Below are 17934 nucleotides of genomic sequence, written 5' to 3'. Positions count from 1 at the left end.
GAAAAGAAATGAAAATATAGAAAATGTCAATACGAACATTAAAAGCTTAACATTTTATAAATTAGCCAAATCAAACCTCTCCCACGCTCCTTCTTTAATCCCAGGAGAGCTATCATAGACGGACCATTAGCCGATTAATTCGCCACCCCCCAACTGGAGATCCCTTTCCCACCCACCTTCCTGGATGTGGCCCAGCCCGAAAAACTACATCTGCTACAGTATGGAGAATCCATCGCTGCTTTATGCTTTTCAACTCTCCAATGGGCCGATTTGCTTTCCACATTACTGTAGCTGAGTTTCTGGAGGAGCCTGCCAAAACTGCACTTCCACATCATCATATTCTTAAACTGTCCATTGTTGTGGTTTATTGTTTCTCCTCCGTGTGTGTCGGGTGATGTGACAGGCGGTCGTTCTGTCTTCTGTGGGAGGTAGACCAGTCTGTGAATGTGGGTAATGTTTCTAATAGCTTAAGTGTGTGTGTGGGTGAGAGAGAGAGTGTTTTAAGAAGATTAAAACAACCCAGTCACCACTCAGATTTGTTTTTGTTAACCAAGGCTTTGTTTCCAAGCGTGTGTCTGTGTTTTAAGTATATATAAAACTCACTGCAGGCTCTTTTCTGTTTTAAAATATGTTTATTTTTTCAGTTTCATATGAAAAAAAATGTCTCTCCTGCATTAAATCACTGTATTTCAGGTGTTGTTCTAAAATAATTCCACAATTTTACACATGCTCTTACTTTTTTTTTTTTTTTTTCCCCCCTCACCCAAGCTGCCCATTGAGTCTTACAGACATTGTGTTGGAGTACAGACAAGGTACGCAAACATACCAGTTTCAGTACTAAAGGACATCTCAGGCTGCTCGCTCAGTGGAGCAGCACATTCCTCAAGCTGCACGTTCCTCAGTTACAGTGGCCCAGCTTTACACCGCTACACAGAATGGCAGAAAATTCTGCAACTTTGGCTTATTTTTTACAGATTAACAACCAGAGTGACCACTTCCGTGCCTTTCCTAAGTGGAAAATAATGACTCAGTGTTGCCCTGGAGCTGCCCGTGCTAATGCACTGAACTGTGCTGGTGTGAAATACACACACACACACACACACACCTCTCACAGGGGAGAAGTGAAGGGGACAGCTGGCAGAGTTTTTGCTGTATAATTAACTGTAATCTTCAGAGAACTTCCGCTCAATTCTCCGTCACACACTCACACATCCAAGGAACATTAACAGGTCGCCTTGTGAATCTTGTCTTTTTTTTTTTTTTTTAGATCTTTTGAGTGTGTTTCCGCTTGGGGCAGTTGGGGTTTTTGTATTTCTTTTTGGGTTTTTTTTGTTTTGTGCTTCCCGGGTGGCGCTGGGGTGGGTTGTATAGCAGGGTGGAGCGTCACAGTCTGTGTCCTGTGTTCACTTCATTAGAGTTTAAATGGCCTACAGGGAGACTGCGACTGCCTTTCACATCACACCACCTGCATTTCCCATTACACACAGTTCACTCACAGTTACTCACACATCCACCGCATCCCTCCACACTTCACACTCTCCCAGACTCACACACGTACAGTACAAACATCTATCCACATGCTTTCTTTCCTCATACTTTCAACACAAACAAAAATATACTGTATTATATAAACCACTCACAATCATTCACAAGCACAGATGTGCACATGGTATAAACACAGCATGTGGTCATATATTTTTTTTGCTTGAATATCCATTTTTCATACAGTCCACTGCTATAAATCATCCAGTCATCACTCATTCCTGCACATATAAGCCTGCAAATCTTTTTCTTACACACAAATCCATGCAAACACAAATACATGCAGCCTTTACTTGAGCTCCAGACTGCAGTGAACTGTGCATTATTACTCATCTGGGCTGTATAATTCTCAGAGATGCAGTTTTGTCTTTGCATCCAGACAGAGAATATTTATGCATGTGTCTTACCCCATGACAGGCTGAGCTTAGCTCATTCCACCTTTCATACAAAACACTGAACAGACACAAACCACACACAATTACAGGGCAGGTCCGGCTACCAGGAACAGCTTTATGAGTCCTTCATGTGAGTCTGACTCCCTGCCTTTTTCCCCCCCACTCTGGCAGTGTGCTCAAAGGTCTCTGCCACAGCCCTCACAGGTTAAACTTCACAAGTTAATCTTTGCAAACAGAGTGGTTCAGTGGTCTGTTGGTTGGCCTCTCATCAGACTGTCACTGGATGGTGTTTCTGGTCACTGGTGACACTGGAGCCAGCAGTGGGAGGAGGGCAGGGTGACTGGAGGGGTCTATAGCCTCCCTGAATGGGGTCCAAGTAGGTCGGGGTCGAGGACACGGGGTGGGCATAGCCGATGTACTGCGGATGCAGGAACTGCCCCTGGTGAGGCATGATTTGGGTGGCCTGCTGGCAGTTGAGTACAGAAAAGTTGGTGGGCATGTTGACGAAGACGCTGGCATCAGGGGGCAAGCAGCAGGAGGCCTGGGCCCGCATGACAGGAGGCGGGGCAGTGCGGGGGGCAGCTGCTGGAGCAGACGAGCTGGATGAGGTGGCTGTGCTGGACTGGCGGGACGAGGAACCTCTGGAGGTGCTCGCCATCATAGGGATGGTTTCCAAGAGACGCCCACCACCACTGGCCCCACTTCCTGTTGCGCCTCCAGAGGACAATTCCTGCTTGGGTCGGAGACACCGGCAGCAGCACACGGCGACCACAGAGCCCACCACGATGAATGCCACAAACACTGAGCCTACGATGAGGAATGGCACATAGATGGGAACTACAGAGAGAAAAGAAGAAGACACATCAACATTAAACTATCACTGAAACAGCTAAAAGAGCCGATTAGTAAAAAACTACTTAAGCTGTGCTGCCTCACATGCTCACATCTGCAAAGGGGCTCCTTCATGTGAGTGGTGATTGAGTGAGACAGTGAAACAAAGGACTGGAGCAGAAAAATGGAAGGTGCACTGGATTGGGTCTCCAGGGAGTCCCAGCCTCTCATTAGCAGTTATTAACTTTGTTTTGATCTGTTTTAATCCTCCACACCCCACTGTGTCCCCGGCCTCTTCAACCCTACAGACCTGTGTGCGTTTGTACGGGTGACATTCTTAAGCCTTGCTACCAGCCAATATTTGTGACCCTTCTGTTTTGGGTTTTTTGGGGGGCTATTTTTTTTTTTTTTTACTAATCCTTTGAAAATAAGTTAGTCGAGTTGAAGTACAGCATTTGGCATCTGCTTAAAGAAAGGTATTAAAGTGGAGTGATTTAATATAGTTGAATGGGAGGTTATTCAGCTCTTTAAATCAGAGGAATAAGCCAGCTCCTTCTCACTGACCTTTCCTTTCTCTTTAAAGCAGCAAATCATACTCCCAACTATGCATTTGTGTAACTCTCACAGTTCCACCAATCAGAGTATAGTTTGCTGGGTCAAATAGGAGATGTCTCTCTGAGCAGGCAGAGGTTTTGACATTTATGTATGTGAAGAACTCCATTTCAGTCTGTAAATTCGAGAAGTGAACATGAAAAGCTCCAAAAACAATTCTGAAACACAGTCAGCAGTAACCAGTTTTTCCTAACTCTTCAATTTCACTAAAGTACAGAGAGAATTTTTGAAGGCTGAAAGAGGGTGACATTCAAGATGAGGTCACTGATGAGGTGTTTTCCTCAGTTGCTCATTCCCATGCTCACTACCACAAACACCTTTCAAACACAATAAAAACCATGTTACATTACAAGTGATTAGTTGTGTTTTATTGTTCCCACTGGGTGTAGTTATTTTCCACTTTGAATGTGTCCGTGTATTATGAGGTGTAACTGTATGCCAGAAAGGGAGAGAGGTGGCAACTGGCTCCAGTTTCCTTTTGTCTCTGAGCTCTTTGAAATGCATCAATGGGACTTTGAATTTTTTTTTTTTCAAAATGCTCATCAAAAGTGGCAGGATATTAAAAGGATTACTGCATGGAAGCTGTTAAGAGCAGGAGATCACTCATGGGCAGAGGCAGCGAAGTCTTGGTAACAAGAGCAGCAGCAGAAGAGGTAGAGGCATGGTGACATGAAACAAACCAGGACCTTGACCCATTTCCTTTGGACAAGAAGTGGTATTAACTTAAGAGGCTGCTGCACCACACACCTACACGCCTCACAGTAAACAGGTTTTAAAAGGAACACATACAGTATAAGTTACAAGAGCAGAAATGTACCGGGGAGCCTCCCGGTGCCATCTTTCCTGCACTTATATGGCCTAGACCTCAACATCTCTACTTCCACTCCTTTTATATGCAAGGCTGATGAGGATCAGTCATTTCAAGAATGTTCTTCTTGTGTTACTTTACCCCTGCTTTCACTGCTGTTAGAGCTACTTTCCAAAACACTCATTAATTGAGTGAATGAAGGTCCTAAAAAGTTCATGCACAGTAGTAAAGAACCTAAAATTCAGCTACTATTTTTGAGCCTCGCCTTTACATGTTTCATGATTAGATCACTACTAATGCATCAGTTTGAATATTGTGAACTGTAGCTGCTGAAACTCAATCTGTACAGTCAGGGAGTTAAGGCCTTTGGTTCCTATCATAGGGGTCGTTACCCCCTGAAGGGGTCACAAGATAAATCTGGAAGGTCAAGAGATGATTAATGTAGTGGAAAAGAAGAAACAAGACTGAGAATATGTTTCCATGCTTGCAGCTTGGTCAAACGGTGCAAAGGCACAGCTGTGCTTTGAGCTTTGAGCTAAATGCTGATGTCATTATGCTGACATGGCCACATGTTTTTTGTTTTTTTTAATTAGAAATAAAGTTTACAAATGTTAGTTAAACATTTTAGCATACTAGCATTTGACACAAAGTGCAGTGATGGCTGTGTGTGATTGGTTTACAAATATCCAAAGAACTGGACAAAGTGTAGATTTAAATGAAAAGATAAGATTTTACTAAAGTTAATTAACATTTTATGAGAATTTCCAGCACGTCCTTACTAAAAAAAAAAAAAAATTAAATTATGCTTGATATTTTTCTCTTTGGCCTGGCAGTGTTATTTAACTCTTTTGCTTGTAATATTAACAGTTTCCTTTGAAATGTTTCATTTTAACCCACTTTCTACCACTACATATGGACACTGAACACTAACCAACCCCCCACTCTCCCACCCCATTTACTCCCATATATTTGAACAAAAAAAACAAAAAACAATTTTATTCTTTACTGCTTGCGTTTAAAGCACCAAAATCACTTTTTTCTGCACATGGCACTTTTAACCCCTCCTATTGCTTCTTCACTCATCCACACCTGTTGCTGCAGTTGAGCTGTGGCAGCCCCGTCTGCTGAGCCCTTGTTTTGGGCAGATTCTTCGTGGCTGGCTGGCTGATCTGGAACCCCCCCACCCCCTCCTTCAGGCTATCCCACGGGCATTCTCCTGTTCCTAAGTACCATATGTTCCTTCATGTTCAGCACATTAATAATTTCCTACATGTTATTCCCCAACACTGCGGTGTGGATCTCTTTGAAATGATGAATATGCTGTAAGCAGATGAAAAATGTATAAAATGCACAAAGTGAACTGGGCTGTGCATGAAGAAAAACTAAAAAAAAAAATGTTTTCCTTTAAGTTATTTTGGCTGGAGGCCACTGAATGAAATGTATATACCTCTTCCTGTAGTGATAAGGCGTGATAGTATTAGCAAATGACAGATTGTAGCTGGAGAGGGCATGGTATCCTCTGGGGAAGCATGTATTGCACTTTTCTTTCATGTCCAATATGTTTTTTTTTCCATGATATGATGCAGTTTCAAAAGAGTTTGCAGTAGATTAACTTTTAGGAATGTAAGCAGTGATGAATGAAGGGCCAGAGGGGTAGAGGGGAGTTTGCCCTGTCACCTAATCCACAGTAAAAGTTGGAAACTGTGGGTCATATTTTGCCTTTGGTTTTGGTAATGATGCCTCTCATATGTGAGTTTCTAATGTGAAGCATGAGTGTGAATGCCTCAAAGCCCACAGATACCAGAGAGACTGCGGTGGTTAGTTTACAGCAGCAGCAGATTTGCCATCAGGAAGGGACTCCACGAGCCTGGCGGTAGGAAATAACGCAATTTGTGTGTGTGTGTGTGTGTGTGTGTGTGTGTGTGTGTGTGTGTGTGTGTTTTTTTTTTTTTTTAATGAACAGAGCTGTCACCGCCCTTGGTGAGCTACACTGTCCAAGATCCGGTCAAGTCCAAACATGATCCCCGTGGGGACAGCGTGATCTGAGCCCGGCCCCTCTTGCACTGTTACAGAACAAACACGGCTATTTATAAAGTGCAGCAGCACGGCACAGTTTGCCATTTGTGAGGGCAGTTAACTGGTTTTTTGGAGGAGTCTGCTGTGTCCGTGCAGCTGTCGTTGCCAGCCGGCACAGGCAGCAGATGCAGCTTTTAACAGGGAGATACTGTGAGTCCGCTGGGTTTATGAGAGGAAACCAAAGCTCCCAATAGGTCATATTAAACGATATTTATAATATCAAATTCAAGACATCCTGTACATGCGCAGTGGGCGTGTATGAGGTTGGCCCATGGGCTACAGTGTAGTAAGATTTATATGGAATCAATAAAATCAAAGAGTTTTATTGAGACTGTAAATTTTGAAGTGAACAAAGACTGCACTCTCCCCACTGAAGCAACAGGTCAGACAGTTTTAGTGCACCGACATTATCTCAGTCTCTCTTTCACATGAATCACACTTAAGTCTATAACAAATAAGGGGTACTGGAGGCTTTAATTGTGACACTTCCTATACTTTCAAACGACATCCAAGAATCTGATTTTTTTTTTTTTTTTAATATGTACATATCGTTTTCTTTGTGCTTTGCTCTTTATATGTTTAAGCGCTCTTCTTCCAGTACTGCTCATGATATTAGGGGCATCATTAAAAATGAGAAATTTAGGACTTATACCTGCACCGGAGTCCTTGTTCTCTTTGTTGTTTGTCCCGGGCTCCGGTGCCTGCCGGTCGTTATCGCAGCTCCCCTGATCCAGCCGTGCGTCCGTGCTGGAGCAGCAGTAGCGGAGCTCGCATTTCCCGCAGCAGATAATTGCGTCCACTCCGTCTATCTTCTCCGGGCATTGGAAGCCCTCTTTCCAGACTCCCTGAGAGTCGTGCCAGCCGTGGCAAAACTCCCCGCTCGCTTTCACGTCAATAATGACCAGAAGCAGAGTCACAATCGCGGTGACAGACAGCTGAAAACTTCCTCCCCACATTCTCGGCCAGGTGGCCCGCGGCCGCACGCTGGCGCACTGGAAGAGACTGGGAGGCTTTTACTTCTCGCGTCTAACCTGGTGAGAGGGGTGATACTCTGAGTCGGTTCGATCAAGGGAGCTGAGGGGATGAAGTGAGGGAGCCACAAACCACTTAGAGGCTGTCATTTGTTAGAGAAATCGCGTGCGTAATTCTCCAAAAGTGACTCCGATTATTCAGGGGATTCACAAAAACCAAATGGGTACTACTAAAAGTAAAAAATGTCAGAAAATATATGAACCTATAAGCTTAACTGATATTCCAGTTATAAACCCTCGGAGATCTGGTAAATCCAGTACAGAGAGACTAATGGATTTCCTTTACCACTGCGGTGAGGCTGTTTTTGTCTCCTCCTAAACTCTTCAAATGACTTTCCGCAGGGATCCAGAGAAACCAACACTTGTAGCCTGATCCATGGGCGCGCAGCTGCTGTCACCCCCGAGTCCTCTCACAGCCAGCCCCGTGCGTAAAGATAACGTTTCAAACTTTTGTGGCTTGGCCTGCATTGTTGAGTGTCAGAAGTCAGTCAGCCAAATCCGTGTCAGTGTTGAACTGAAGCCCACAGAGCCTAACCCACTGTGTCAGAGTGAGAGGGGCGTGTAAAAAAAGTCAGATGCAAATCCACACCTCACTGTAACAACCAGGGTAAATATACAGTGAATACCAACTTTCTCAAAACAATACACACAACGCTTGTTAAATGCTACAATTTAGCTGGTACTTAAAAGGTTGAAGATGATATTATATCCAACGATGTTTTTCGCAGCAGTCCTTCATACTGGGTTTCAAATTTTTAACTTGAGGTCAGAGGGATTTTTTTTTATCTCCAAGTTTCCTCAGTTGAGATCTGAAGATCTCCAGTTTGGTTAAGAGACATTGTTGATTAGTTATACCAATTGTCCAGGTATACGAGTAGCCTATTTTATTTCATTTTTTACTATAAACTATGAAATGCTTTTATTTTGAAGGAAAGACACCCTGTATCCAATGAATATTGTTGGTTTGGCGCAATTCCTCAGGCCATCGTTCATCATGGATAGTGCAGCTAAAACGCGTTCAGTCTGAGGCTTGTGCTTATGAAATTAATTAATTAATCATATTAGTTCTCTTGTGGTGAAGAGTAGCTGAAACATTTGGCAGTTTGACACATCTCTGCCCATGCCAGCAGGAATTAAAATAGTGACATTGCCATCTAGTGGTGCTGCCAGATGTTTGCTCCATTGTAAACATCTGGGAACAGTACTTCTTTAGGAAATACAAAGTTTTTATTTTATATGGTGGTAATTTGGGAAAATTAGCCATAGGTTCCCACAATTTGAACCTTTGGAGAGTGTTCTTAAGATGTTCACGTAAGGTTTCTTAATCTAAGCTTATTCAAGAACCTCCCCTTCATTCAGAAAACTCCTAACGTTTTTAGTTCTATTCAGTTTTAGTTTTTATTAAATTCAGTTCACTTTCAGTCTTATTATTATCACATGGAGCACTACAGATGCGATGTTTGCTCTGAGTGTTGATGGAGAAGTACAGAGAAGGTCAGAAGTAGTTTCACTGTGACTTTGTGGAGGGCCCCCTGTTGCCGGCAGGGGGCATTTTGCTGTGTAATGAAAAGGATTCACTTCCTTGCTCAGCAACACTTCATTTCCCGTCATGCACCACTGTGGGAAGCGGTATCCGTGGAAACTGCACAGGAAGTGGCGCGCAACTGTTGAAAAAATGTCTAACAACAAACTGACGAGGAGGTTTTGATGCTATCAAATGTCGTCAGCCTTTAAAAAGGCGGCTAGAATCAGCTTGAGGCGCTTTTTTCTTTACTAACCGTGGCTCCGCATTGTAAAAAGTAAGTTTATTTTACTTTTAACTCGCCCCGTAGCAGAAATTAAACGGAGGCACTGGCAAAGCTACTGTAGTTACAGTAGCTTTGCCAGTGCAAACCTTAGATGGGAATACTAGCTTGTTATTATATTTAGACACTTAACGGTAAATGATACGGGTGCAGCCTACACTAAGTCAGCTTGTTATGTTTTCTGTGAACAGATGTCGTTTATGAGAGTGGGGCGTCCACAGCAGCACACCAAAGGAAAAAGGCCTGCTCGCCCAAAGAAGGCAGCAGCACAAAGAAAAGAGTGGGTGGTGAGTGCTGAAAAAAACAATAGAAACAAACAAACAACAAAAAAAAAAAACTAGAAACATATGAAAACTAGTCACAATTAAGCAGGTGTGTCTTGTACCTGTACTTATTTCTGTGCAATTAGAAGTCAGTCCAGTCATTCTTGCTGTGAACCTTCTCCATAATCAGAAATAGGAAAGGTATGAGGACAAATCATTTGTTTTGTGGAGAGTAGTTAGTTGCTTAGGGATTTTTACTTCTTGCTAAATTACAGAAACCTATTGATGATGTTAAAAACACCTTGTCGTTAACTTTTTAGAAGTTACTTTGTTTAAAGTCTGACTGTTTAGCATTTGGTTTCAGAGCACTGTCAACGACCTGTCTGTGCACAAGCTGACACCTGCTGAGTTGGTAAGGCGTATGAAGAGTTGCACTCTTTTTCTTTTGTACAATTTTTGTAGCTTAGTTTTGATTGTCTGGTTGTTCTTCTGCTTCAGAGTCATCGGCATGAGATCCACAAGTCTCACAACAAGGCTGCGGCTCAGTGGGAGCTCAAAGAGAGAGCCCTAAAACGACGTCTCAGGCACTCAGGGAGCCCTGCACCCCTTGACCAGGCCAGCCTCAGCATCATCAGGGAGGTATGTACAGTGCTGTGAAGTAGTATTCGCCTCCTTCCTGATTTTTTTTTTTTTTGTTTGTTGTTGTTGCATATTTACCACGTTTGTTTCAGATCATCTAACAAATTTTAATATTAGACAAACATAACCTGAGTAAATACAAAATGCAGTTTTTAAATTACTTATTCAGGTGGGAAAAAGTTATCCAAACCTACCTGGCCCTGTGTGAAGAAGTAATTCCCCCTAAACCTGCAACTTTTGGCAGCAAGAACTGCAATCAATTTTTTGTGATAACTGGCGATGACTGTGGAGGAGTTTTGGCCCACTCTTCTCTGTAGAATTGTTTTAATTCAGACACATTGAAGGGTTTTCGAGCATGAACAGCCTGTTTGAGATCCTGTGACATGACCTTAATCAGATTTAATTTCGGACTTTGATTAGGCCACTAAAACCTTCATTTTGTTTTTTCTTTCGAGCCATTCAGAGGTGTACTTGCTGGTGTGTTTCCAATCATTGTCCCTCCTGCATAACCCAAGTGCTCTTGAGCTTCAGGGCGCGACGTGATGGCTGAACATTCTCGTTTAGGAATTTCTGGTAGAGAGCAGAATTCATAGTTCTGTCAGTTACAGCAAGTCGGCCAGATCCTGAAGCAGCAAAGCAGCCCCAGACCATCACACTACCACCACCAGGTTTGACTGCTGGTGTGGTCTTCTTTTTTTGATATGCTGTGTTAGTTTTATGCCAGTTATAATGGGACTCAAACCTTCCAAAAAAGTTTAACTTTTGTCTCATCAGTTCACAGAATATTTTCCCAAAAGTCTTGGGAATCATCAAGATGTCTTTTGGCAAATGTGAGACGAGCCTTTGTGTTCTTTTTAGTCAGTAGTGGTTTTCTCCTTGGAACTCTCCCATGGATGCCATCTTTGCCCAGTCTCTTATTGTTGAATCATGAAATCTGACTTTAACTGAGGCACGTGAGGCCTGCAGTTCTTTAGATGTTATTCTGGGTTCTTTTGCGACCGCCTGGATGAGTCGTCGATGCCGTCTTGGAGTAATATTGGTAGGTCAGCCACTCCTGGGAAGGTTTACCACTGTTCTAAGTTTTCTCCATTTGTGGATAATGGCTCTCACCTTGTTTCACTGGACTCCCAAAGCCTTTGAAATGGGTTTGTAACCCTTTCCAGACTAATGCCAGTGACTTTATTTCTCATCTGTTCTTGAGTTTCTTTAGATCATGGCATGATGTTCTGCTTTTTGAGAACACTAATTTAAGAACCTGTCTGACAACTTCACTTTGTCAGACAGGCTCTATACAGGTGATTTCTTGATTCAACAGATCTGTCAGTAATCAGGCCTAGTGAAATTGAACTCAGCTTTCCAAAAAATGTGGTTGATTCATGATGTAACAAGAGGGCAGTTACTTTTTCACACAGGGGTAGAAAGGTTTGGATAGCTTTTTTTCCCTTAATAAATGAAATCATCATTTAAAAACTTCATTTTGTATTTCCTCAGGTTATCTTTGTCTAACATTATAATTAGTTTGATCTGAAGCTTTTAAGTGTGTCAAATATGCAAAAAAATAAAATAAAATTCTCAACAGTGGATATGTGTATCTATACTTTTAATGAATCATATGGTTTTGAGTTAAGCCCAGGTTTCCTTTGTGGTGGTGTGTTGCTGCAGGTTTTCTCTGATCAGCTGCTGCTGCAGGATGTCTTGTCCCGTTCTGACAGAGCCCTGGCTGTGGTCAAGGACCTGTTTGGAGATGCTCCACGCAGACACACCGGTAGCTGGCAACTTGTTTTGTGTGCAGATACTCAGATGCTGTGACTAGATAGAATAAATTCTAGTCCCTTGCTCTTAAAAAGTGATTGAGATACCGAATTAAAAAAGATACTTTTTAAGATTAGGTGTCTGTTCCAGTATTTTCATTTTGAAGCACCACAAAATGATCTCTGGTGGGGTTTTTTTTTTCTCTCCAGGACACCCCAGTGTGACTGTGGCTCCAAACTGTGACTCTGACACAGAATTGCCTGTTCTTCAGAGACCAGATCCTCCAACTCATCTGTCTCTCCTCAGCCAGTCAATGATGGATCAAGAGGTGTGTGTGTGTGTGTGTGTGTGTGTGTGTGTGTGTGTGTGTGTGTGTGTGTGTGTGTGTGTGTGTGTGTGTGTGTGTGTGTGTGTGTGTGTGTTATTGAGACTGTCATTATCAGCTTCATAGTACAGTATGTGCTGTGTAATTTAAAAAATAACTCTGTTTATGAGTTTGCTGTTTTATGGGGACTTTTTTTTAATCACTTAATCCCTATATTTAATAAAAATACAACAGAAGTAGAATCACATGTTGACACTAAAAAAAGTGTACTCTTAAAAGATATATGCGCCTTTGAGTTTGTTTTGTTTTTTGCTTTTTTATATTTAATACACTGATTTGTTTCAGGCTCTTAATGAACTGGAAGCTGCAGAGGAAGACCAAAGAGATGATGTCCATCCTTCTGGCAGTTCAGAGTATCATATAATCAGAAGGTACTAATCCCTGCTAAGTAGTACACACTACTACAGTCAAAGAGATTCTACTGTCACTACTGCATTGCTCATAATGCTTTTCTTTGCAGGGCCAATATACAAAAAATGAAGGCGCAGTCTTGGGCTAAAGTGGCACAGCAACGCAAAGGTTATCATCACAACCGTCACCAGGGAGACAAGGATAATACTCTTGTGACACCCTCCACATCAGACAGAGCACCAGATCAGATGGGTAGGATGAACAGATAGTCAAAGAGTCTCTGTGCCATTGGAAGGTATTATGTTTACACTATGTTGCCAAAATTATTCACTCACCCACCCAAATCATTGAATTCAGTTGTTCCACTTACTTCCATGGCGACAGGTGTATGAAACCAAGCACCTAGGCATGCAGACTGCTTCTACAAACATTTGTGAAAGAATGGGTCGCTCTCAGGAGCTCAGTGAATTCCAGCATGGCACTGTGATAGGATGCTACCTGTGCAACAAGTCCGATCATGAAATTTCTTTGCTACTAAATTTTCTACAGTCAGCTGTTAGTGGTATTTTAACAAAGTGGAAGCGATTGGGAATGACAGCAACTCAGTCGCAAAGTGGTATTCCACATAAGATCACAGAGTGGGGTCAGCAGATGCTGAGGCACATAGTGTGCAGAGGTCATCAACTTTCTGCAGAGTTGGATCGCTACAGACCTCCAAACTTCATGTGGCCTTCAGATTACCGCGAGAACAGTGTGTAGAGAGCTTCATGAAATCGGTTTCCATGGCCGAGCAGCTGCATCCAAGCCTTACATCATCAAGTGCAATGCAGTGCGTTGAATGCAGTGGTGTAAAGCATGGTGCCACTGGACTCTAGAGCAGTGGAGATGTGTTTTCTGGAGTGATGAATCACGCTTTGCTGTCTGGCAGTCATATGGATGAGTCTGGGTTTGACAGTTGCCAGGAGAACGGTGCTTGTCTCACTATTTAGCTAAGTGTTAATTTTGTGAGAAGGAGTGACTATGGTTTGGGCTGTTTTTCACGAACTGATCTTGGCCTCTTAATTCCAGTGAAAGGAACTCTTAATGCTTCAGCATACCAAGACATTTTGGACAATTTTATGCTCCCAACTTTGTGGGAACAGTTTGGGGATGGTTCCTTCCTGTCCCAACATGACTGTGCACCAGTGCGCAAAGCAAGGGCCATAAAGACATGAATGAGTGAGTTTGGTGTGAAAGAACTTTTGCCTGCACAGAGTCCTGACCTCAACCTGACAGAACACCTTTACAATGAATTAGAGCGGAGACTGCAGGCCAGACCTTCAGTGCCAAACATCAGTGTCTGACCTCACACATGCATTTCTAGAAGAATGGTGAAAAATTCCCATGAACACTCCTAAACCTTATGAAAAGCCTTCCCAGAAGAGTTGAAGCTGTTATAGTTGTAAAGGGTAGGCCTACATCTTATTAAACCCTATGGATTAAGAATGAGATGTCACTCAAGTTCATATGTGTGTGATAGCAGACGAGTGAATACTTTTGGCAATTTAGTACATTTTAGGCAGCGATCAAGAAATCATTTGTAATATATCTGGCTTCAGAGACCAACATGAACACTTATCCCGCCTCGTTTCAGCTCTCAATGCCACAGTGGCTGTTCAGCGTGTTCGGTCCAAACAGAGTCAGTCAGAGGAAGATAAAGAGGAAACGTCAGTCCTGGTTTCTCAGGTTCTGAATCCTGAACTGAATCAAAGCAAGTCGGGTAATATCTGAAAGAGACAGATTTTCTCCAAAATAAAAAAAACTCAGTGTAAAAATGACACCATGTCAAAAAATAAATGTTTTTTTTTTTTTTTTTTAATTTGCTGCACAGAAGGGCTCAGAAGTCGTACCAACAGAGCCAGGAAATGTGTTTCCCAGGGTTCAGATCTGGATGGCTCCTCCGTTGCCTCACTCAGCAGGGACCAGTCCAGTCTGGGCCTGCTGCAGGCAATGTTGGGTCAGGTGGAGTCTGACTTGGATGCACTGAGCCCTGATACAGCACCACCATCAGCACAGAGTCCAAAATGGCACAGAACACAAGGCCTCACTGGATTCTCGGTCGCCTTGGTCTCTACACTCGGACGTTTGGTGCACCTCCTCAAACAGGTACTGCAGGAAATCTAAAAAGACTTAATTAAACAAGCTTTGAAAGATTATTATGCAAATTGAAGAGAAACCATGCAGGCTTTACTCAAATAAAAAAAATGCAAAGATTGTTCCACTGTGTGTGCATCTTTTAATCCATTTATGATACATTCGTTCTAAATTAAATGCTTTAGTTTTTATTTACACTGGTCTTATTTGGTCATAGTCATGTCATCAAGATGGTTATAAAAAGAGACATGAATTCCAAGTTTGAAATAGCTAGCTGCAAAAGATAGATATCTGGATAGCTGCAAAAACACATTTCAGAAATGTTTTGATCTGTAAAATGGTAGTTTAGCACCATTCATCCATCCATCCATTTTGTTCCACTCAACTGGGGCAGGGTCCTGGGGGCACCAGCCTAAGGAGGGAAGCCCGACCTCCCTATCCATAGCCACCTCCTTCAGCTTATCTGGGGGGAGCACCCAGGTGAATTCTACCCATGAAAATTATGAACAATCTGTTGCAGTCACCCACCAGGAACAAGACAACTTATTGTCAGCAATGTGGACCAAGCTCTCGCAGCGGTTGTACAGGGAATGAATGAATCATAGCAACGGGCTGGACACCCCATACCCCCGAAGCGTACCTGACAGGGATACAGTCAAATTCCTTCTACAAGTCCAGAAATGTGTTAAATGTCTTGTGTAAATATGCTGAAGCACTGTTTTTGGCCTTTTAATGGATCTTCAAGTCTGTTAATAAAACAGTTTTTAGCTCAGTTTTGCTTTGATGTCTGACACTATTTGCAGTCTGTTACATGTGTTTAAACCATCATCTGCCTGCAATATGTTAGAGGGAAGATGAAGCACAGAATGAGGCGCAAGAGAGGAGAAAACTGGAGGAGGAGTTGAAAGAGCAGCGGGGGCTCATTGATGCTCTCACTGCTGAAAGCATGACTCTGAGAGAGGAGGCTGCTGCCCTGCAGGTGAGACTGGGCTTAGGTTATTGTTAGTCCAGCTGTGCTGATAAATCCTGAATTGGTGACAGTGTTCCTCTCAGGCAGGGTTGCAGCAGCGGACAGCAGACCTGGAGCAGAAGTTGGACACAGTGGTATTGGCGATGGGAGGACTTGGACTGCTGGGGGAACGCAGTAGCCCACCCCCACACTCTGAGTGCAAAGCTGCAGGTTTGTGCAGTCTGCATGTGCCTGTTTGCACATATAATTTCCAGAGGTGTGTAGTAAATGGTGAATTGTTTATATTTTGGTGAATTATTGGTATACAGGCTGTCAGTCTGTAACGGGCGCTGAGCGAGTTCCTGAGCAAACACTAGCGTCTGTTTCTCCTGCTGTCCTGCTCTCACCTCCTCGACAGCAGGACAATTGGCAGCACGTTCCTGGTAAATGTCATCTTTAAGTTATTATCTGACTACAAATCATTACCCCAGAACTTATTTGCTTTCAGAGGGCTAATTTTCTTTCCCTCCTCTTCTGCAGTGACTCATCCTGTGCTGCCACACCAGCAGCTTCCTTCTGTAGATAGCCTGTCCTCCTATGGGGACCTCCAAGCTCACAGCTCAGACTCAAACAGTCTGCCCCTCACCAAACTTCCCTCCACTTCCTCACTGTCACTAACCTCTGACCCTCTTCGTTCACCGCTCTCTCCGGGTACATTGTTAGCTGAGATTGCTCAGCTGAGCAGAGAGACTGATCTTATCAGGGCTCAGCTTAGCCAGCCAAAGGGTCTTGGATCAGGGGTGAGAGAACCGCTCGACAGCGGCAATGAGAGAAGAAGGTCAAGCTGCAGCAGTGCGGGGAAAGTAACACCTCAGAGTGTTGGAGAGAGAAGGATGTCTGAATCCAGCTGTAAAGAGAGGCGGAGCCAGCATGTGCAGACTCCTGGAGAAGAGCAGCTGACTCAACAGGTGAGATTTAAGGGGTTGTTTGAAGCTGCCTGAGGTGAATGTCAGAGAGCAACCCCAACACACCTTTTTGAAGTTGAGTAGTGGCTGCCTGTATCTCCTCCTGATCCCCACTTCACAGCATGATGGGACTGGCCTATTGAGGAATTAACTGTGCTGAGCCTTTAATTGGGCTTATTATTCAGATTTAGTGGTAATAATTCACACTGACAGTTTGTGTCTCTGTTTTTGCTTAGGCAACATCACCCAACGCCCTCAGTACAAACAGCGTGGAGCAGCGCCTTCTGGAGTTGAACCGGCAGAGCGCAGCAGCCCGGGGTCGACTGCTGGAAATAATTGAGCAACAGAAGCAAAGTATTTCAGTCCGAGTCTCTCCCTCTGTCTCCCCCATTCCTGCTTCTGCCTTTAGCCCGGATGCAGCGTACGGTGGGTAAAACCAACATGTCATCGTCTGTCTGACCCCACGTGACAGTCAAAAATCATCATCTTTTTTTCAGCTGGAGGAGAAAGCCTGGAGGCGTCAGTGCTGCTGCCTGAGTGGGAGCTTCGGTCACGTGGTGGCGGCGGTGGCAGTGAGGGTGAGAGGCGGTGAGTAGCTCGGCTCAGAGAAGGATGTTAGGACAAAGAACAGCGAGATTATTGCTAATCAGCTGAATTTATTTATTTATTTATTTTCCCCCCAGATGATAAAAACGTTTAAAAGTGTTTCTTTTCAAACATACACCTTAAGCAGCATAAGGCTTCGGTTAGGTTAGGAAGGACAGCTGACTGACGATCACATGGTGTAGATTTATTCATTATCGTTGCATTTCTGTGCCACAGGTTTGCTGGTTCTGTTGTGGCTTCTCACAGTTTTGGAAGAGGAACCAAGGATGGCAAAACGCAGGTACACACAAATTATACATCATTCACCTGTCATTGCTTGGTTTTTTTTTTTCTTTTTTTTTTTTTTAAATCTATTTATAATCAATAGATGGACAAGGAGAGAAAGCGAGAAGGCTGGTTTGCACTGTCTGCTCACGTGAGATGACAAGAAGGATAACCCGACATACCTGAAGACGTCTGTTACCAGCAGTGTTTTTATCTCTATGTTTTTAATGACTTAATTAAAATGTTTGGACTTTTTATCATTTTAATGATTTCTGTTTCTTTTTTTAACTGAAGGGTACCAGCAGTTCTGTCTGCGTCTGTATATGAAGGATTATAATACTAATTTTCACTGTTTAATGTGTGCCTTGCAAAAGGTGCTGACACCTCTGATGCTGCCAACTGTCTCTTGTGGTTATTTATACTACACACAGATACTACTAGTATAATAATATATACAGACACATGTAATTGCTTCATTTTACAACACACTGTGATGATCGTCCCCCCAGGTAGTTTTAACTGTCAGA

At 43.2% G+C, this 17934-nt stretch overlaps 2 protein-coding genes across 4 annotated transcripts; one reads left to right on the top strand and one right to left on the bottom strand.

The window, feature by feature from the left end:
• Window positions 1-736: 736 nt before the first annotated feature.
• On the bottom strand, window positions 737-7809 carry shisa2b (shisa family member 2b). 2 transcript variants are annotated; one of them, XM_030756855.1, is made up of 3 exons: window positions 6917-7809; window positions 2233-2774; window positions 737-1287 (listed from the first exon to the last, which is right to left on the bottom strand). In XM_030756855.1, exons 1-3 carry the CDS (start codon window positions 7218-7220, stop codon window positions 1264-1266), a joined length of 870 nt encoding a protein of 289 aa, XP_030612715.1. In that variant the 5' UTR covers window positions 7221-7809; the 3' UTR covers window positions 737-1263. The 2 variants fall into 2 exon arrangements, with proteins under 2 accessions (XP_030612715.1, XP_030612714.1); XM_030756854.1 differs by having other exon boundaries at window positions 737-2774.
• A 1122-nt stretch (window positions 7810-8931) lies between these two features.
• Window positions 8932-17667, top strand: spice1 (spindle and centriole associated protein 1). Of its 2 annotated transcripts, none has more exons than XM_030756853.1 (18): window positions 8932-9094; window positions 9292-9387; window positions 9728-9775; window positions 9862-10002; window positions 11665-11767; window positions 11964-12082; window positions 12425-12510; window positions 12600-12742; window positions 14124-14249; window positions 14364-14635; window positions 15471-15602; window positions 15677-15803; window positions 15902-16015; window positions 16113-16540; window positions 16774-16963; window positions 17035-17125; window positions 17360-17423; window positions 17511-17667. In XM_030756853.1, the coding sequence occupies exons 2-18, from the start codon at window positions 9292-9294 to the stop codon at window positions 17565-17567; spliced, it is 2337 nt and encodes a 778-aa protein (XP_030612713.1). In that variant the 5' UTR covers window positions 8932-9094; the 3' UTR covers window positions 17568-17667. The 2 variants fall into 2 exon arrangements, with proteins under 2 accessions (XP_030612713.1, XP_030612712.1); XM_030756852.1 differs by having other exon boundaries at window positions 14361-14635.
• The last annotated feature ends 267 nt before the right edge of the window (window positions 17668-17934 follow it).

The sequence above is a fragment of the Archocentrus centrarchus genome, chromosome 20 (assembly GCF_007364275.1).
Source record: "Archocentrus centrarchus isolate MPI-CPG fArcCen1 chromosome 20, fArcCen1, whole genome shotgun sequence".
In the NCBI taxonomy this organism is placed as follows: domain Eukaryota; kingdom Metazoa; phylum Chordata; class Actinopteri; order Cichliformes; family Cichlidae; genus Archocentrus; species Archocentrus centrarchus.
The sequence above is the reverse complement of the archived record's forward strand: the minus strand, read 5'-3'. Positions and strand labels throughout refer to the sequence as shown.